This window comes from Camelus ferus, chromosome 8, assembly GCF_009834535.1.
Source record: "Camelus ferus isolate YT-003-E chromosome 8, BCGSAC_Cfer_1.0, whole genome shotgun sequence".
Lineage (NCBI taxonomy): Eukaryota > Metazoa > Chordata > Mammalia > Artiodactyla > Camelidae > Camelus > Camelus ferus.
Window position 1 is genome coordinate 43,653,529 of NC_045703.1, and position 16,864 is coordinate 43,670,392.

A 16,864-nucleotide genomic window follows, 5' to 3' on the forward strand; every position below is an offset into this window, starting at 1 on the left:
TCAAACATTTTCAAATAAAATTTTGACTTAAAAAAATTAGAAATATGTGGTTTCCTTCTAATGCAAATGATACAGATTCAGAAGAATGGTAGAAAATTTTTAATGATGTATTATAACATACCACAAATATATGCTTTGTAGAACTATAATAAAAATGAACATAAAGGAACAAAATTTTGTTCCAAAATTAGTATTTTAATATATTAAATAACTGACTCTTTAAAATGTTTATTTTTCAATTTACCTCTTCAGTTACATAATGTACTCATTTTAGTAATTTTAATTAAGTTATAAAACATTACATACACACACACTGGAGTAGGTGTAAGGCATATTATAATGCTAATTCCTGGCAAACGATGAAATTGTGAACAAAATATAGTGTGAAATTTAATTGTATGTTAATCAATCTAAGATTCTCCTACACATTACCATTCTGAAATTTATATGAGATTACATGAATTTATATGAGATTTCTAAGAGGAAGAAAAATTCACATTTGTTTAAAATTATCAGACTGTCAGGGAAAATGGAACAGAGACAAGGCATGTGGTACTATAAGGATCTTCTATCATGCTTTTGATAAAATCATTCATAGTAAAGATCAGATACTATAATAATTACCAACTCCCCAAAAACATAATAGGTCTTTAATATGAACATTTATAGTGAACACTTAAATATTCCTAATTGAAATATAATACAGTTTTTTTAAAAGACCATTGTCAATTAAAAATGACTACTTGAGATTTTCGGATTTGGCACATAACCAATAATAATCTGTATCAAATAATTCTTTAAAGTGCCTTCAATCATTAATAACTATAGTAAAGATTCAATAAGTAAGATGAACCATACTCAGTGTATATGTGCTTCTTTAGGGTATACTATTATAAACCAGTTCTGTTTGCACTTTATTTATTTGCATACCTGAGATATTGGTGGTCACATTGATAGCTGTGGCCGGTCCAAAGCCTTTGACTGTGCTGGCCCTTATGAAAAACTGGTAGGTGGTTCCAGGATGGAGATGCATAAAGACATGGTGTGTACTGTTCCATAGATTTGATACCGTCTGGGGAGGTCCAGCCACTGGAACTGCAGGATCAAATGATCTTATGCTGCTGTAACTGACCTGTTTTAAGAAATATATTTACTATTATATATCCAATATTAAGTCATAATACATTTTAAATAACTCCCTTTTAAATAAGATAGCATTCAAGAGCATCTGTGTGGGATGAATCACATTTGTTTCATTTCTTTTCCTTCTCATTTTGTTATGGTTATTTCACTGTCATTCTGTATCTATTGTCTATCTCTCTATCTCTCTCTCTCTGTCTCTCTATTCATCCACAGATAAACCTAGAGTTCTATCTGGCTGGATCAACAAACATCTATTTTCTTCTATTAAAATATAAATGAATATACTTAAATATAAATATAAACATATATATATATAATCTTATGGCTGTATATATTGTAATGCAGATGAAACACAGAAAGTGTTCAACAAATGTTTTTATAATTAAATTTATTCTATTTGTCCAAGTCACATAATGAATTTCAAGTATGCTGATAGAGTCCTATTCCCGTGATGCACTCTGTAGCCACTAGAAACGTAAACACTGTTTGCCCTAATCAACACTGAGGATGCAGAAACAGATCTACATATCTGTGCAATTAAAATGACCTTTTCTTCTTTTTCACTTCCCATATTTAAAAATAAGATTATGATTTGTATTCAAAGTTGAGATGAAGCTCTGGAATAGTCAGCCTTATGATATATTTTGCTTTTTAGGTATTACTCTGTTACTCTGAAACATCTGACATTCAATGGCCTCTCCTAAGTCAGTATGAAATATGAGTATCCTAATTTTTTATAAAAATCTATTCTTTACAACTACCAGTAAGTCTCTTTGACAAGGCTCATTCTGCTTCCGTAAAACAACAACATGTACTTAAGAATATGAAAATTCTAGGTGCCATACAGTATTTGTTTTGATATGTACTGTTGGGATCAAGGAATTTATACATTAAAACAGAGAAGAAGTAATAATGATTTTAATCCGCTAATTCTCATTTACTTCATTTCCATTATTTCTCTCAAACTTTTTCTTTTATTCTCCCCTTCAATCCACATTTCATTAAACTTCCTTTTTCTCCTGATACCTCATATTGAGTGATGATTCCATTTGGATCCAATGGCTCTTTCCAATTCAAGAAGATCTTATTTTCAAAGGACGTTCCTTGAAGAGAATTGACTGGTACCGGGCCAGGCACTACAAATATACACATTTTTGGTTATAAATATCCTTATATCAGAAACAAAAAAGTAAACATATACGTTAGACAAACAAATTAAAAATGAATAAAATAAATAAAAATAAAAGAAAATAATCTGTATGACCAGCTTTATGGCTTTAATACATGGGAATTTATAAGCTTCTAATGCAGATTATGTACAACTACAAAGTTATTTTTATTCAAAAGAATATTCTATCACCTTAGAGAGTTGAATAAATTGTGTAGTCTAGTTTTCTCTGTTGTATACCTCTAATAACATGAAGATCTCATTTGTAATTTCTTTCAAGAACAGCTTTCTCTGAAAGATTTCCCTGAAAGATTTTTGAAGATTATTATAAGCCCCTAAGGTGTCTCCATAAAAAAGTTCATAAAATAATAAATTATAATAATAATGAACACTCCATAGACTCAAAAGCTAAACCATATAGTACTGAATTGATGGGAATAAATGCTCATTAATAGTCAATCTGATTTTTATAGCTATACTTTTTTACATTTTTATAATTTAAAAAAAGAAAGCATTGATTATTACAATTAAAAAAAAACTAAGATGAATAGATTTAAATATCATTTCTTCAGTCTTTTATATGAAATTCTCTTTTCCAAAGCTAAAAATCAAACCATTTTATAACATGAGACTTATTTAGAACTCAACAATCAGCAGTAAGTAATTCTGAAGTGTCCCCAGGTATGACAAACTTTGAGAAACCATTCTAGCTCTGATTTGCGAATGTCATATAATTGACAACACCCAGTGGCAGCAATGAATGATGTTTCAGCTTCTATTGACAAACACAAGATGCAAGATGCTTTTGCTATTGTGTGTTTTCTTTTTATACATTTTATTTAAATATTTAGTTGCTATTTATTTACATAAATGTCCACTCTCTTGTTCTCTTAATGTTTAAAAATATATCCTATCCACCCTATTTTGCTTAAAAACATGTTTTCTTTTGAAAATGCCAACCCAAATATTGGGCAAGTATGGTTTTTAATTAATATTTTTCCTTAATCTAACGTTTCAGTGAACTTCACACATGACATTATCTAGAAATGTAGTTTCAGAATATACAGCAATTTTGTAAGGATTGAAATAAATTAAAAATCACTGGATCAAAGGAAATGCATTGCATCATGGCTAACAGCATCAAGAAATTCTGAATGATATGTCATAAGAGTAAGATTTATTTTAATCTACAAGGAGACGATGAATGATGTTATGACCTCTGGGATGGCCAACATAATTGGGCACATTAATAATAAATTCATAAAGGAAGAAATCCACAGTAAACAGAAGAGATGCTAGGACTAAACTCAAGAAGAATTGTTCACATTATCTGACAACTAAGGGCTCAGGGGAAAAGTTAACCAAAGATGTCCACTCCCCTTGACCCCCAGGTCCATAGAGTTGGCACAGGTTATGCAGTTTTCAAGGCAGAGGGTCCATGATGGCTCCTGTGCATGAAATGTGGCATCTACTGAGGCTACCATGGGCATTAGTTTGTTTTCCAAGGGAGTGTCTGTTGTTTCCATTCCACCCAAATGACACAAGCTCATAACTGTAATTAAGGGAAAGCATTTCTTCACCTTTTCATATCTCTCATAGAAGGTGGCTTTGTGGGGAGGAGGAGGTAAAGCCCCAATTAGTGAGTAAATATTTATTTGATGGCATTATAATCACTACCTGTGTTCACCAAACATGATTTGTCCAAAAAATACTATGAATTGGCATGGATATATTTCAGATTGATCACAACTAGGGATAGTTTTAAATGTGTGTGCATGATTCTGTGCTGAGAGAGAGGTAGAAATAGAAAGCAGCCTTCCCAGAATTTGAGTATTTCTCCGTTCTTCTTATACATGTTCTACTTTATCATAAAGATTCACTTCATACACTTATGGAAAGGTTTGTGGGAAAGTTTTGGCCAAGAGAGTTCCACACTATTGATCTTGCACTGGGAATGGTATAGTGGAGGAGAGAAAGAATTACACTTAGGTGAACAACAAAACACACACACAAAACAGGTAGGGGAAGGGGGTGTAGGCACAAATTACATTCCGTAACCTTCTACATTTGAAGGAAGACAATTCTATATACAGATGACATCTATATGTACATATGATTTGTGTGAATACAACATGAAGTCACTAAGACCATCATCATGGCTGTCTTCATACTGCAGGAAATGTCACCTCACATTTCCACATCAACAACTTTTACTGGAGACAGAATGCTGACTTTTATTCCCCTGCTTATAATTTATCTGAGAGCTGTTTCAGCTAAATTTTTTTTTTTGCACATAAGAAAGTCCCTTAAGATATAACTCTCAAAATGGAAGAGAGAGGAAAAATGAAAAATGGGTGGGGCAAGATTACATTAAATAAGCATTACAGCCTTTAAAATATATTAAATGTACATTTTAAAATAGCTTTGTATTAGACAAAAAATGTCCCCAAACCAGGCTTTTCTGCTGAGCTAACCTCATAATATTGATTTTTGTGAATGCTGGAATAAAAAATGAAAACAAAGTCTCATACAAAAAATTCTACCCATGCACTAAAAAATGTATGCAATAAATTAAGTATAAATTCTACCTTAGGGTTCTGGTGGGAAACCATTCTAGCTTTGCTCTCATGATTTATGGACATCCCCAGAATTCTTTTCATGAAATTATATTCTTTTATTAGGTGGTTGATAATTTATTATTTTTCTATGTATATAGGGCAACAATAATTTAATAAGACTGACTTAATTGGATCATCATAATCCATTGATCTTCCAACAATAGATTGTGATGTAGATATTCTGTCCTCCCTTCAGGGACACCGAGACACATCAAGTACACTATGTAGAAACTGGAGCTCATAATGAGCAGATTTGAAGACTGAATTACTTGCAAATACTTCAGAGAAAGCTTGTATTTCAATCATTTAGTCTTACATATATTAAAAAAAAACCTTATAGTAGTAGGAAGTACGTCATCATGTTACTATGAAATAATAATATGCAACTCAATATAACTACAAACAGTAAAAAAATTTTCAAAACAAAGGTTAAGACAGAACAAGGATAGGAAATAATATTGAAATCAGACTAACAGAGTTAATGCCATTGTACTTTTACAAAGCTATTTATAGATTAAATGAATATCACAGTCATGAGTTTGATCAACTTAGGACATAATTTAAACTTCCACAGCAATTCACTTCCTGATTAATAATCTAGTCATATGTGTACCCCAAAATATATTAAAAATTTAATGCAATATGAAAAAGATTATATAAGCCTGACTGCATTCTTTGGTTTATGGAAAAGAAAGGCAGACTAAAAACTCATACCAAAGAATACCATCAAACTGCGTTATATTGTTGGGGAGCAATTGATTAGAGAAGCATAAACCTCACATAACTGAGTCTAACATTACCAATTAAGAAATCATGTGGGTTTTTTTTCAATTTTAATGGCAGGCAATAAAACATGTAAGTACATTCTTATCTCTAAAATCATGGGTTACAAAATGTCTAATGTACAATGAAGAAATGGGACCTAATCGAACTTAAAAGTTTTTGCACAGCAAAGAAAATCATCAACAAAACTAAAAGACAACCTATGGAGTGGGAGAAAATATTTGGAAACAATGTGACCAATAAGGGGTTAATATCCAAAATATACAAACAACTCATACAACTCAATATAAAAAAATACAACCCAATCAAAAAATGGGCAGAAGACCTAAACAGGCATTTTTCCAAAGAAGACATCCAGAAGGCCAACAGGCCCATGAAAAGATGCTCAACATTCTAATTATTTGAGAAATGCAAATCAAACCCACAATGAAGTATCACCTCACACAGGTCAGAATGGCCATCATCAAAAAGTCTACAAATAATAAACGCTGCAGAGGGTGTGGAAAAAAGGGAACCGTCAGACACCGTTGGTGGGAATATAGATTGGTGCAGCCACTATGGAAACAGTACGGAGGTTCCATAAAAAAGTAAAAATAGATTTACTCTATGATCCAGCAATCCCAATTCTAGGTATATATCCAGAGGGAACTCTAATTTGAAAAGATAAATGCATCCCAATGTTCACAGCAGCACTATTTACGATAGCCAAGGCATGGAAGCAATCCAAGTGTCTGTTAACAGACTACTGACTCAATAAGATGTAGTATATATATATACAATGAAATATTACCCAGTCATAAAAAAGAATGAAATATTGCCATTTGCAGCAACATGGATGGACCTACAGAATATGACACTTAGTGAAGTAAGTCAGAGAGAGAAAGACAAATATGATAAAAACACTTACATGTAGAATCTAAAAACAATACAAATGCATCTACACACAGAACAGAAAAAGACTTACAGACAATAGAAAACAAACCCGGTTACTAAAGGGGAGAGGAAGGGAGGGAGGGACAAATCAGGAGTATGGTATTAATAGATACAAACTACTATACATACAATAGGTAAGCAGCAAGGAATTACTGTATAGCACAGGGAACTATATTCAATATCTTGTAATAACCTATAATGGAATATGATCTGAAAAAAATAACTGAATCACTTTGCTGTATACCTGAAATGAACACAATATTGTAAATCAACTATACTTTAAAATGTTTAGTGTAATAGAGACATTTTAATGTTTATCCCACTTCATAAAATGAGATAGAGATTTCCCAGAGCTTTTGAATCCAAGCTTAGACTTCCCATTTTGATAATCTACTCATGAAACAACTACACTCAACCACTCTTTCCTTCATAAGCATGTGCTGTGCATGTTTGTGTGTTTATGTATTAGAGCAGGGTTTGTTCTTTAAGATAATGTTAATGCTTTGCTTAAGTGCAAGTTCAAACATGATAGCTGAGTTAACTGTGTTTGATTACCTCAAAGATGACAAAAGCACATTATCATGAATAAGTCTTAAAGCTTATTCTTTGAAATTTTACAAATGTGCATAATTTTAAGACTTTATTGTTTCCTTCAAAATCTGAGCTAAATGAGGTTAAAAAGCTTTCATTTCCCTTGACTGTAACAAAAACAGCAGAACAATCCAAGATCAGTTCTACTTTCCCGAGTGAGGAAGCCTGAAGTGATAAGGAGAATTTCTAGAAACTATGGTATCTTTACCTATTTTATGGCAATCTCATACTTGGTAGGCATCAAAATATAATCCAAGCTTCAAGTTTAGAACTTGGAAATTGGGAACACTTGAGTATGAAATACATCCTGTTTTCTGAAACCCAAATAAAGTGTAGCCCTCCTGACAAGCTATTCAGGGAGAACTTTAGAATGGGATGGAACCTGAGAGATCATTTAATTTAAACTTTTCATATGGAGCTGAGAAATATAGAACTAGAGGGGTGAAAGGATTTGCTAAGGTTACAGAGTTATTAGAGCCAGGACTGAAAACTCATGATTCCTGACTCCCAGTTCAGCTTTGCCTCAATTCACGATATAGAACACTTTTTTTTTTCTCCCCCACATGCTTTCATTCATAAAAGGAAATTTTGAAAATGAAATGCCTTACATTGAAATAATACATTATTGTTATTATTAGATTATCATTTTTACACATTTTTGTCTAGGATACATTCTTGAATCAGAAGATGTATTCACATTAATGACATACTATAGTGCTATAGGAGGTATGTGCAAATGATAATATAAATATTTTCTTATTATTTAATAATTTAGAAGTAATATGCATAGAAATTGGGCAAGTTATAACTCAATTACTTGGGTGGTAATAAGATGGATAAAAGATGATAGCTTGCCAATATCTGGTAAGGATCTTTAATTAGATTTAAAAATATAAACTTTGGATTCCTTTTATATTTATACTTCCATAAAAACCATCTAAAAATGAATAGAATACACTAATTAGCAGAGAAATGCAAATCAAAACTACAGTGAGGTATCACCTCACACCAGTCAGACTGCCATCATTCAAAAGTCCACAAATGACAAATTCTGGAGAGGCTGTGGAGAAAAGGGAACCCTCCTACACTGCTGGTGGGAATGCAGTTTGGTGCAGCCACTGTGGAAAACAGTATGGAGATGCCTCAAAAGACTAGGAATAGACTTACCATATAACCCAGGAATCCCACTCCTGGGCATATATCCAGAAGGAACCCTACTTCAAAGTGACACCTGCACCCCAATGTTCATAGCAGCACTATTTACAATAGCCAAGACATGGAAACAGCCTAAATGTCCATCAAAGGATGACTGGATAAAGAAGATGTGGTATATTTATACAATGGAATACTGTTCAGCCATAAAAACTGACAACATAATGCCATTTGCAGCAACATGGATGTTCCTGGAGAATGTCACTCGAAGTGAAGTAAGCCAGGAAGAAAAAGAAAGAAAAATAACATATGAGATCGCTTACATGTGGAATCTAAAAAAACAAAACAAAACAAAACATAAATACAGAACAGAAACAGACTCATAGACATAGAATACAAACTTGTGGTTGCCAAGGGGGTCGGGGGTGGGAAGGACAGACTGGGATTTCAAAATGTAGAATAGATAAACAAGATTATACTGTATAGCACAGGGGAATATATACAAGATCTTATGGTAGCTTACAGAGAAAAAAAAAGGACAATGAATATATATATGTTCACGTATAACTGAAAAATTGTGCTCTACACTGGAATTTGACACAACATTGTAAAATGACTATAACTCAATAAAAAAGTTTTAAAAATAAAAATGAATAGAATAGGTAAATAATACTACTTTCAAATCTTAAGGAAAAGTGAAATCTATTACTATTGGTCTGTAAAATGCAAAATACTAAATTTTTAACTAAGTGCATTTCACCAATAGGTAACTGATGTTATGCCATGAACAGTGAAAATTATTTTTGAACATTTGATAAAAACTTTATTTAGACCCTAAGTGTAGTTGCTACTTTAACACTGTATAAAAACAGAAAACAGGTGGGGAACACTTCATCTAATATTTGATACTACCCTGAAGAATATTAAGCTTTTTGTTAAAACTCTTACTAAGTTAACCTTGTTAAGAGTATTTAGCAGATTCAGAATCCAATACAATTTTGCATACTGTAGGTAAAACTGTAAGCAAGTATGTAATTCTTGTCATATAACCTCCCCTCATTAAAATAATAAGTATGAACATACCATCTTCATCAGTTTGAATAATCGTTTCTTCACTCTCTTTCCTGCCTTCTGGATTGGTTAGGATCATCTTGAGACTGACGTTTGTATAAGGTGGCAGATGGTTCACAACATGCTGAGGGGCTTTGGGGTCCATGTCCAAGCAGTCTGCCTTGCTCTCATTGTGACCACGGAAGTAATGGTAGCAGATAGTGACATTAAAAGTGTGGCAACGAGTGATGTTGTAACCCAAGGATTCCCAGTCCACGGCAATGCGTCTTGCCTGTATCTCAGCAATCTTTAAAGTCTTTGGGGTTCGCATAGGTTCTGAAAAATAAATCAAAGACACAGAGAGCCGTCAACTTCACCATGAATTAATTGTGAAAAAATATAACACTGAGCATGACATAGGCATGTGTAAACCTAGGAAAATCTGGAAGTCATCTTTTATTTTCATTTTTTTTATTTACTCATAATCTTATTCTTGAATGTTTCCATCAGGGGCTATGATTTACCAATGGGAAAAGAAATGAAATGTAAAATGTCAACAATCCATGGCACTCAGGAACATGGCAGAAAAATAAAAACCTGCCATGGTGGCCACAATGCTTTTGTAGTTGTTTCTCTTGTTACTGCCCAATTCCCTGTCTTTTGTCATTATTGAGCAAGTGAATTAGCTAATATATCATAATGGATAAGAGTCAACACGTTCTGCTCTATGATTTGTCATGTCACCAAGCTATGCTGTATACTAATCAGTCTAATTGTAACACTAAACTATCATTTACAAAAGTGACGCAGATATTAATTAACATTTATTATTTCGGTAATGATGTTGCTCATCAAAGCAGAAAAATATCCGAGAAAAGTTGCAAGAAATATGTGGATATCCGCATTGTCATCTCTCCTTCTTGATCTCTTTTTATCCTTCTCTAGGAAACACTTAGGTCTGACAATCCATTCAGTGTCATCCAAACCAAACTGGGAGGTGAGTTTCCATTCAACTGGAAAATGCTGGCAGAACTAAACACTCTGAAGACTGGAGTCCATCCATCAATGCTTCCCAAGTGTATACTTTCCTCATGCAAAACTAACTTTAATCATCTAACTTAATCAAAATAATTACTCTATGAAAGTCATGGCCATGGCAAAGTCTACACAGTAAGCAAAACAATACACAGCAAAACTTTAATATACTGATTTGACAAAGAGATTAAAGTTGAGGCCAAGGTCAAGACCTTGTTGGTACCCCCATTAACTCACTAAGGATAGTTAATGCTTTTGCAAAATAGAAATCAGTAGGAAAATAGATGAGGAAAAATAAGTAATACAAAAAAGTCCAATGTGGGTGGTTTTATAAATTTTCATTTTTGAGTTTAAAATCTTAGTTGTGTAAAAATAATCAGCATGGCACACAGATGGCAAGCCCGAATTGGGATTCCACTTCAATGTATTTAATGTGTGATCTGAAATACACTCTGGTGGCCTTTAAATTTAAAACCTGAAAACTATATATATATATACATACACACACACACACACACACACACACACACATATATATGTATGTATATATATATGTATATATGCAAATTAATCTTTTGTAGAATCCAAAGCTTAGGTTTTAAATGCTGTCTACTGGTCTTCTGATTGTTTATAATACCCATTCCCCCTATTTTAGCACTTTTGTTTCAGTATTTATCTTAAAACACTGTACGTAGGCTGGAAGAAAGATTTGGCTTTCTAATTATTTAAAAAATCTCTGTATACGTTTAGCACTATGTTAATATTTTCCCTACCAAGCACAAGAGTGAGGTGATGACACTTCCATTTCAGTCTAGTTAGAATGAAAACACAGCCTTTGGCACCACTGCCCACAAGCTGGCCAGGCACTTGTAGTAGGATCATTCTAAAATTCACTGATAAACTGTGATTTTGCTGCCTGAGAGCTGGCAATCACATAGAACTGAACCACCATGTTACAGTTAGTCCATACTTTGTTTTAAAAGTGTCTAGAATGAGAAGATTTCCCCAGAAAATACTTAATGTATATGAATGAAAATATTCCATACAGCAATGAGAGAAAACACCAATAAATATTTATTCCTCTGTTTTAATTTTTTAGCTCTAGTAGTTATACTTGTTTTCACATACCCCTCATTTTGACTCTGACATTTTATCCCTTTACAAATTTCTGTTTCCAACTGATCACTCTCTCTCATCCATCTTTTCATTTTATTCCAGTATTCAATTTGCACTTACCGTGCATTCTAATATAACTGTAAAAGCATCAGAAAAGCATACAAGAAACTGAAGAAGATACAAATCAAAGATACTCAGCGCTCACAGATTAGAGGAGTCAGTATTGTTAAAATGGCTATACTACCCACAGCAATCTACAGATTCAATGCAACTTTATCAAAATTGCAATGACATTTTTCAAAGAAATAAAACAAATAATCCTAAAATGTGTACAGAATCACAGAAAAACCCAAATAGCCAAAGCAATTTTGAAAAGGAAGAACAAAGCTGGAGGCATCACATACCCTGATTTCAAACTATATTACAAAGATATAATAATTAAAACAGTATGATATTTGTATTAAAACAGACATATAGATCAATGGAACAAAACAGAGAGCCCAGAAATAAATACATACATATATGGACAATTAACTTATGACAAAGAGTTAAGAATACACAATAGGGAAAGAGCTGTCTCTTCATTAAATGGTGTTGGGAAAACTGAACAGTCCATGTGCGAAAGAATGAAACATAACCACTATTTTACATCATATACAAAAATTAACTCAAAATGGATTAGAGATCTGAAAGTAAGACCTAAAACCATAAAACTCCTTAAAAAAACAAACAACAACAACACAACAACAACAAAAACAGGCAGTAAGCTCCACGACACAGGTCTAGGCAATGATTTTTTTGAATCTGACACCAAAAGCAAAGGTAACAAAAGCAAAAATAAGTATGTGGGACTACATCATACTAAAAAGCTTCTGCACAGCAAAGGAAACCATGAACAAAATGAAAACATAACCCACTGAATGGGAGAAAATATTTGCAAATCATGTATCTTATAAGGAGTTAATATCCAAAATATATAAAGAACTCCTATAACTCAGTAGCAACAAACAAACAAGCTGATTAAAAAATGGGAAGAAGATCCAAATAGGCATTTTTCCAAAGAAGACATACAGATGGCTAACAGGTACATGAAAAGATGTTCAGCATTAGCAGTTATCAGGGAAATGCAAACCAAAAGCACAAGATATCACTGCACATCTATCAGAACAGCTATCATCAAAATGACAAGAAATAAGTGTTGATGAGGATGTGGAGAAAGGGATCCTTATGCACTATTGGTGGGAATGTAAATCGGTGTAGCCCCTATGGAAAACACTATGAAGTTTTCTCAAACAAAGATAGAACTACCATATGATCCAGCAATTCCACTTCTGGGTATTTATCTGGAGAAAATAAAAACACTAACTTGAAAAGATATATGCAACCCCATGTTCACTGCAGTATTATTTATAAGGAAACAACTCAAGTGTCCATTGAGAGATGAATGGAGGAAAATGTGTTATATAAATGTATATATGCAATGGAATACGATTAAGCCATGGAAAAGTATGAAATTTTGACATTTGCAACAACATGGATAGACCTCCAGAGCATTATGCTAAATGAAATAAATCCGACAGAGAAACAAATAGCATATAATCTCTCTTATGCATGGGGTCTTAAAAATAAAAAAAAATAAAAAAAAAAAAGCTCATAGATTATTTATAGAGAATAGATCGGCAGTTGCCAGAGGGGATGGAGTGTTAGAGAAATGAGTAAAGGGGGTATGAATATATCAAAAAATAAAATGAAATAAAATTAAAAAAAGCATCTGTGTTACAGATGTATGACATAACTTCATTGATAGGAATGGGGGAAAAACGTCCCTAAGTAACTTTAGAGGTGAGTAGAGACTGTAAAACCAATAAAACTCAAAAAAAAAAAAAAAAAGAACAAAAAATAAAAAATTGGATATTCATAGCAGTGATTTAGAGTGTACACATGACTTTAGGGTACAGTCATCATAGAGACTACATTTCTGAACAGCAAATTTAGAAGCTTCTTTAAAAAATGGAAATGCAAAATAGTAAAGAAAAAAGCTATTTAACATTTTATAGACTGCAAGCCTTAAGAAAAGCCTCTTCAGTCTGCCTGTTATATTACTGACTATATGTCTACATTTTCTCTTAAGCTAATCATAAAATAATTTTTAAAATTAATTTCTCTATTTATAAACTTAAATAATTATAAAAATAAATAGAAAATTCCTTCTCCTAACTAATCTCATTATATCCAATTTCCTTTGTCTTCTGGCTTCCTTTATTCAACCCCTTCATGGAGCACTGAAAACAGGGGATGCACGTGCTACTCAGTTTCTGCGCAGCTGCTGCAGCTAGCTGACTACCTGTTAGAACTGACTGACGTCCTGAGTCGCCCTAGAGCTAGGGCAAGGTTTACACGAACCTGGTGTTTCTCTAGGCTTGGAAGAACAAGAAGAGATGCAAATGTGTGCATTCTGAGGGACTCACTGTCAAAAGCAGGAGTGACTCACTATCCCCTACTCTTTTATTCTCATATATGAAAAAAATTAATTTTTAAAACAAAAGCATACCTAGACACTGTGAAAGAAGACAGAGTAGCTCAACATCCTCAATTCTTACATTTTTAAGTGTTGGCAAAATACAAATTTATTATACAGTATGTAAAAAAACACAGCGTTCACTTTCAGCGAGAATTTTGTTTTAATGTATTTAAATGCTATTTACCTTGACACTCATATAAATTATATTTAAAAACTAGGCAATGATTTTTTTGAATTTGACACCAGATTTTTAAAAATCTGGAAAGTATAACTTTATAAATCCTATACATGTGTGTATATACCACAATCATAATATCAATAGTCAATATTTTATTAACTGGTATAAAAAACAGATTTGTGAAAAAACAAATGCTTTTCTAGGAGGCAAAGAATCTTCCTACAAGGTCAATATTGTATTTCAAATCCACATTTTTCACAATGGCTTGAATAAATGCTGAAAACTGTATTGTTATCATTAAAATAGTGACTTAAAATATAAGTCATCTAGGGCAGTATTCCAACACATACATATAACAAAGTAAACACACATAACCATGCACAGAAATACATCCAAAGTAAAAACTCAATTATTTTGAGCTCAAAGGCATCTGCAGCAACTCAGAGGAAGCCACTGTCTAATTACACTTATTCTCAAGTGACATGTGCTTAGTTTTTTTTCCCAGTTTTTATTGAGGTGGGACATTCTCAGCTGTATAAACATGTAATACACACATATGTGTTCATGCATGGACACACATATATGTATATACACACATATCATTGTCACTCTGCTACGCAAAGCCTCTGAGGTCTATTAGGTCTGACATGGGCTGACAACCACGTACACATAGATTTATATCAGAATATGAAGAGCAAGTACTTGATATTTCTACTTCTATGAAATTCATTCAAAGAAAAGTCTATCAGAGAATTCAACAATGCAATTACCTAAATTTCTCACCCTGACCCATTATTCCTGTGCCCCATCAATAACTGTATTGTATTTCATATGGATATGAATGCATAAATTAAAATTTTAACTTAAAATTGGAATAATTACTTAAACTGACATAGAATAACTGGAAGTAGTATATTGCTTCTGACTCACTATGTTATATAAAGCTTGGCATAAGTGCTGTTTTAAGGATTAAATAATTTAAAGAAATGGCCTGGCATGGTGAATGGCACACAGAGGCATCACAGTAAACAGTATTTATAATAAACAACACAAGTCATCAGAAAGATGATACAACAATGGGGATCACATTCATCAATGCACTATCTGGCAAGTGTTTGAAAATTTATTAAATGCCCTTTCTTCTTCCCAATTTTTTACTTTCCATTTTCAAATTTTTATTAGGTATTACATACATATGTTTATTAAAAAAATGTTGTGGGGCAAAATTTTGGAAGAAACTTGGGAAGAAATACAGCAAGGAAGTGACCTTCATGCAGCAAAGGATCATGCTGAAATATTTTGAACAAGCTGTCCATCTACTATGAAACAAAAATAGATTGCCTATTACATAACGTGTAGGATAATAGGTTGCTTAATATATAAAGTATGTGATACCAGACACTGTGGAGGATTCTATAAAGAATAAAACAATAATGGGCCTTGAGGAGCTTAACATTTATTTAGTGAAGGTGGTAAACTAAGAAAAAAATAAAAATAATTAAAACAGCATGATATAAATGGTATATAAATGGAATAAAATACTGTAGGAATAGTATTTTATTCCATTTAGGAATGGAATTCAAGAGGGAGAAACAACTTCCACCTGTCAAATGGAGGAGATATTTATAGTGGGTCTCAATGGGCAAGGCAAGAAGATCTCCAGACACAGTTTGGATAAGTAATACAAAAGCAGAGGAAACAAGATGAATAAGTATGCAGAACACAATTGGAAAAAATATATAATCCCAAGTTATTTTATAGGAGATTATGTAGGAAAAATTGGGAAAAGAATAGAAAAATTTGGATGTCATGATAAGAGGTAACTTGATCTAACAGCATATGGAAATTAACTGAGCAGGAAATTAACATAATCAATTAGCTACTTTAGAAAAATTAATTTGGAGGTCTGTCAAGTGTGCAGACACTAGAGGTAGAGAAATCCAAGGACTGCAATGTGTCAAGGAGAATAAAGGGCTAAGAAGGAGTGTGACTTCAATAGACAATGGAAGTAGCTACAGGTTGGACACTGATGAGTTAATAACAGCTTAAAGTTAAAGTGGTAAAAGAAAAACCACGAAGTCAAACATTCTAGGTCATTCTACTTTTCAAAAATCTGTGTTTTCAGACACACTCTAATCTAACTTTCCTCTTAAATCATCAATCAGTGGATTCAGACTAGGTGAAATCTATAACATAAAAACTGAGGACACCAGCAGAGAAATTAAGAAGGTTTAAGGCCACAGGTGATATACGTGGAGAAGAGTGGGTGGGAGTAGTGGGTAGAGAGAACATTAGGAAGCAGGTAAAATAACTGAAACTTTAAGCAATGTCTACTCATTTTTGATTCTACTTTTTGGCTGATGAATCTTTTCTTTTATTAAGTGCCCTGCAGAAAGATGTGCAACCAAACTGGCATAACACTCTCTTCAATTCACTGACTTCCAATAATCCTAGGATGTATTGAGAATTGTCAGTATTAGGTGGTTGTCCTTGTATTTCCTTCCAAATGTTGATCAGCCAGGTTTATTAACTTTTCCCATTTCATTTTCCTTTTATTATTCACCTATTTCCTAGTT

General features: G+C 32.8%; 1 protein-coding gene across 7 annotated transcripts in view; it reads right to left on the minus strand.

The window, feature by feature from the left end:
- PTPRK (protein tyrosine phosphatase receptor type K) overlaps positions 1-16,864 on the minus strand; it is a 510,442-nt gene that overhangs the window by 106,216 nt on the left and 387,362 nt on the right. For all 7 annotated transcript variants that reach the window (XM_014564475.2, XM_006190871.3, XM_006190873.3 and 4 more), the window contains exons 8-10: positions 9,472-9,774; positions 2,170-2,279; positions 931-1,132 (exon numbers count right to left, since the gene is read on the minus strand). In XM_014564475.2, coding sequence (XP_014419961.1) covers positions 931-1,132; positions 2,170-2,279; positions 9,472-9,774 — 615 coding nt within the window. The remainder of the gene's footprint in view (positions 1-930; positions 1,133-2,169; positions 2,280-9,471; positions 9,775-16,864) is intronic.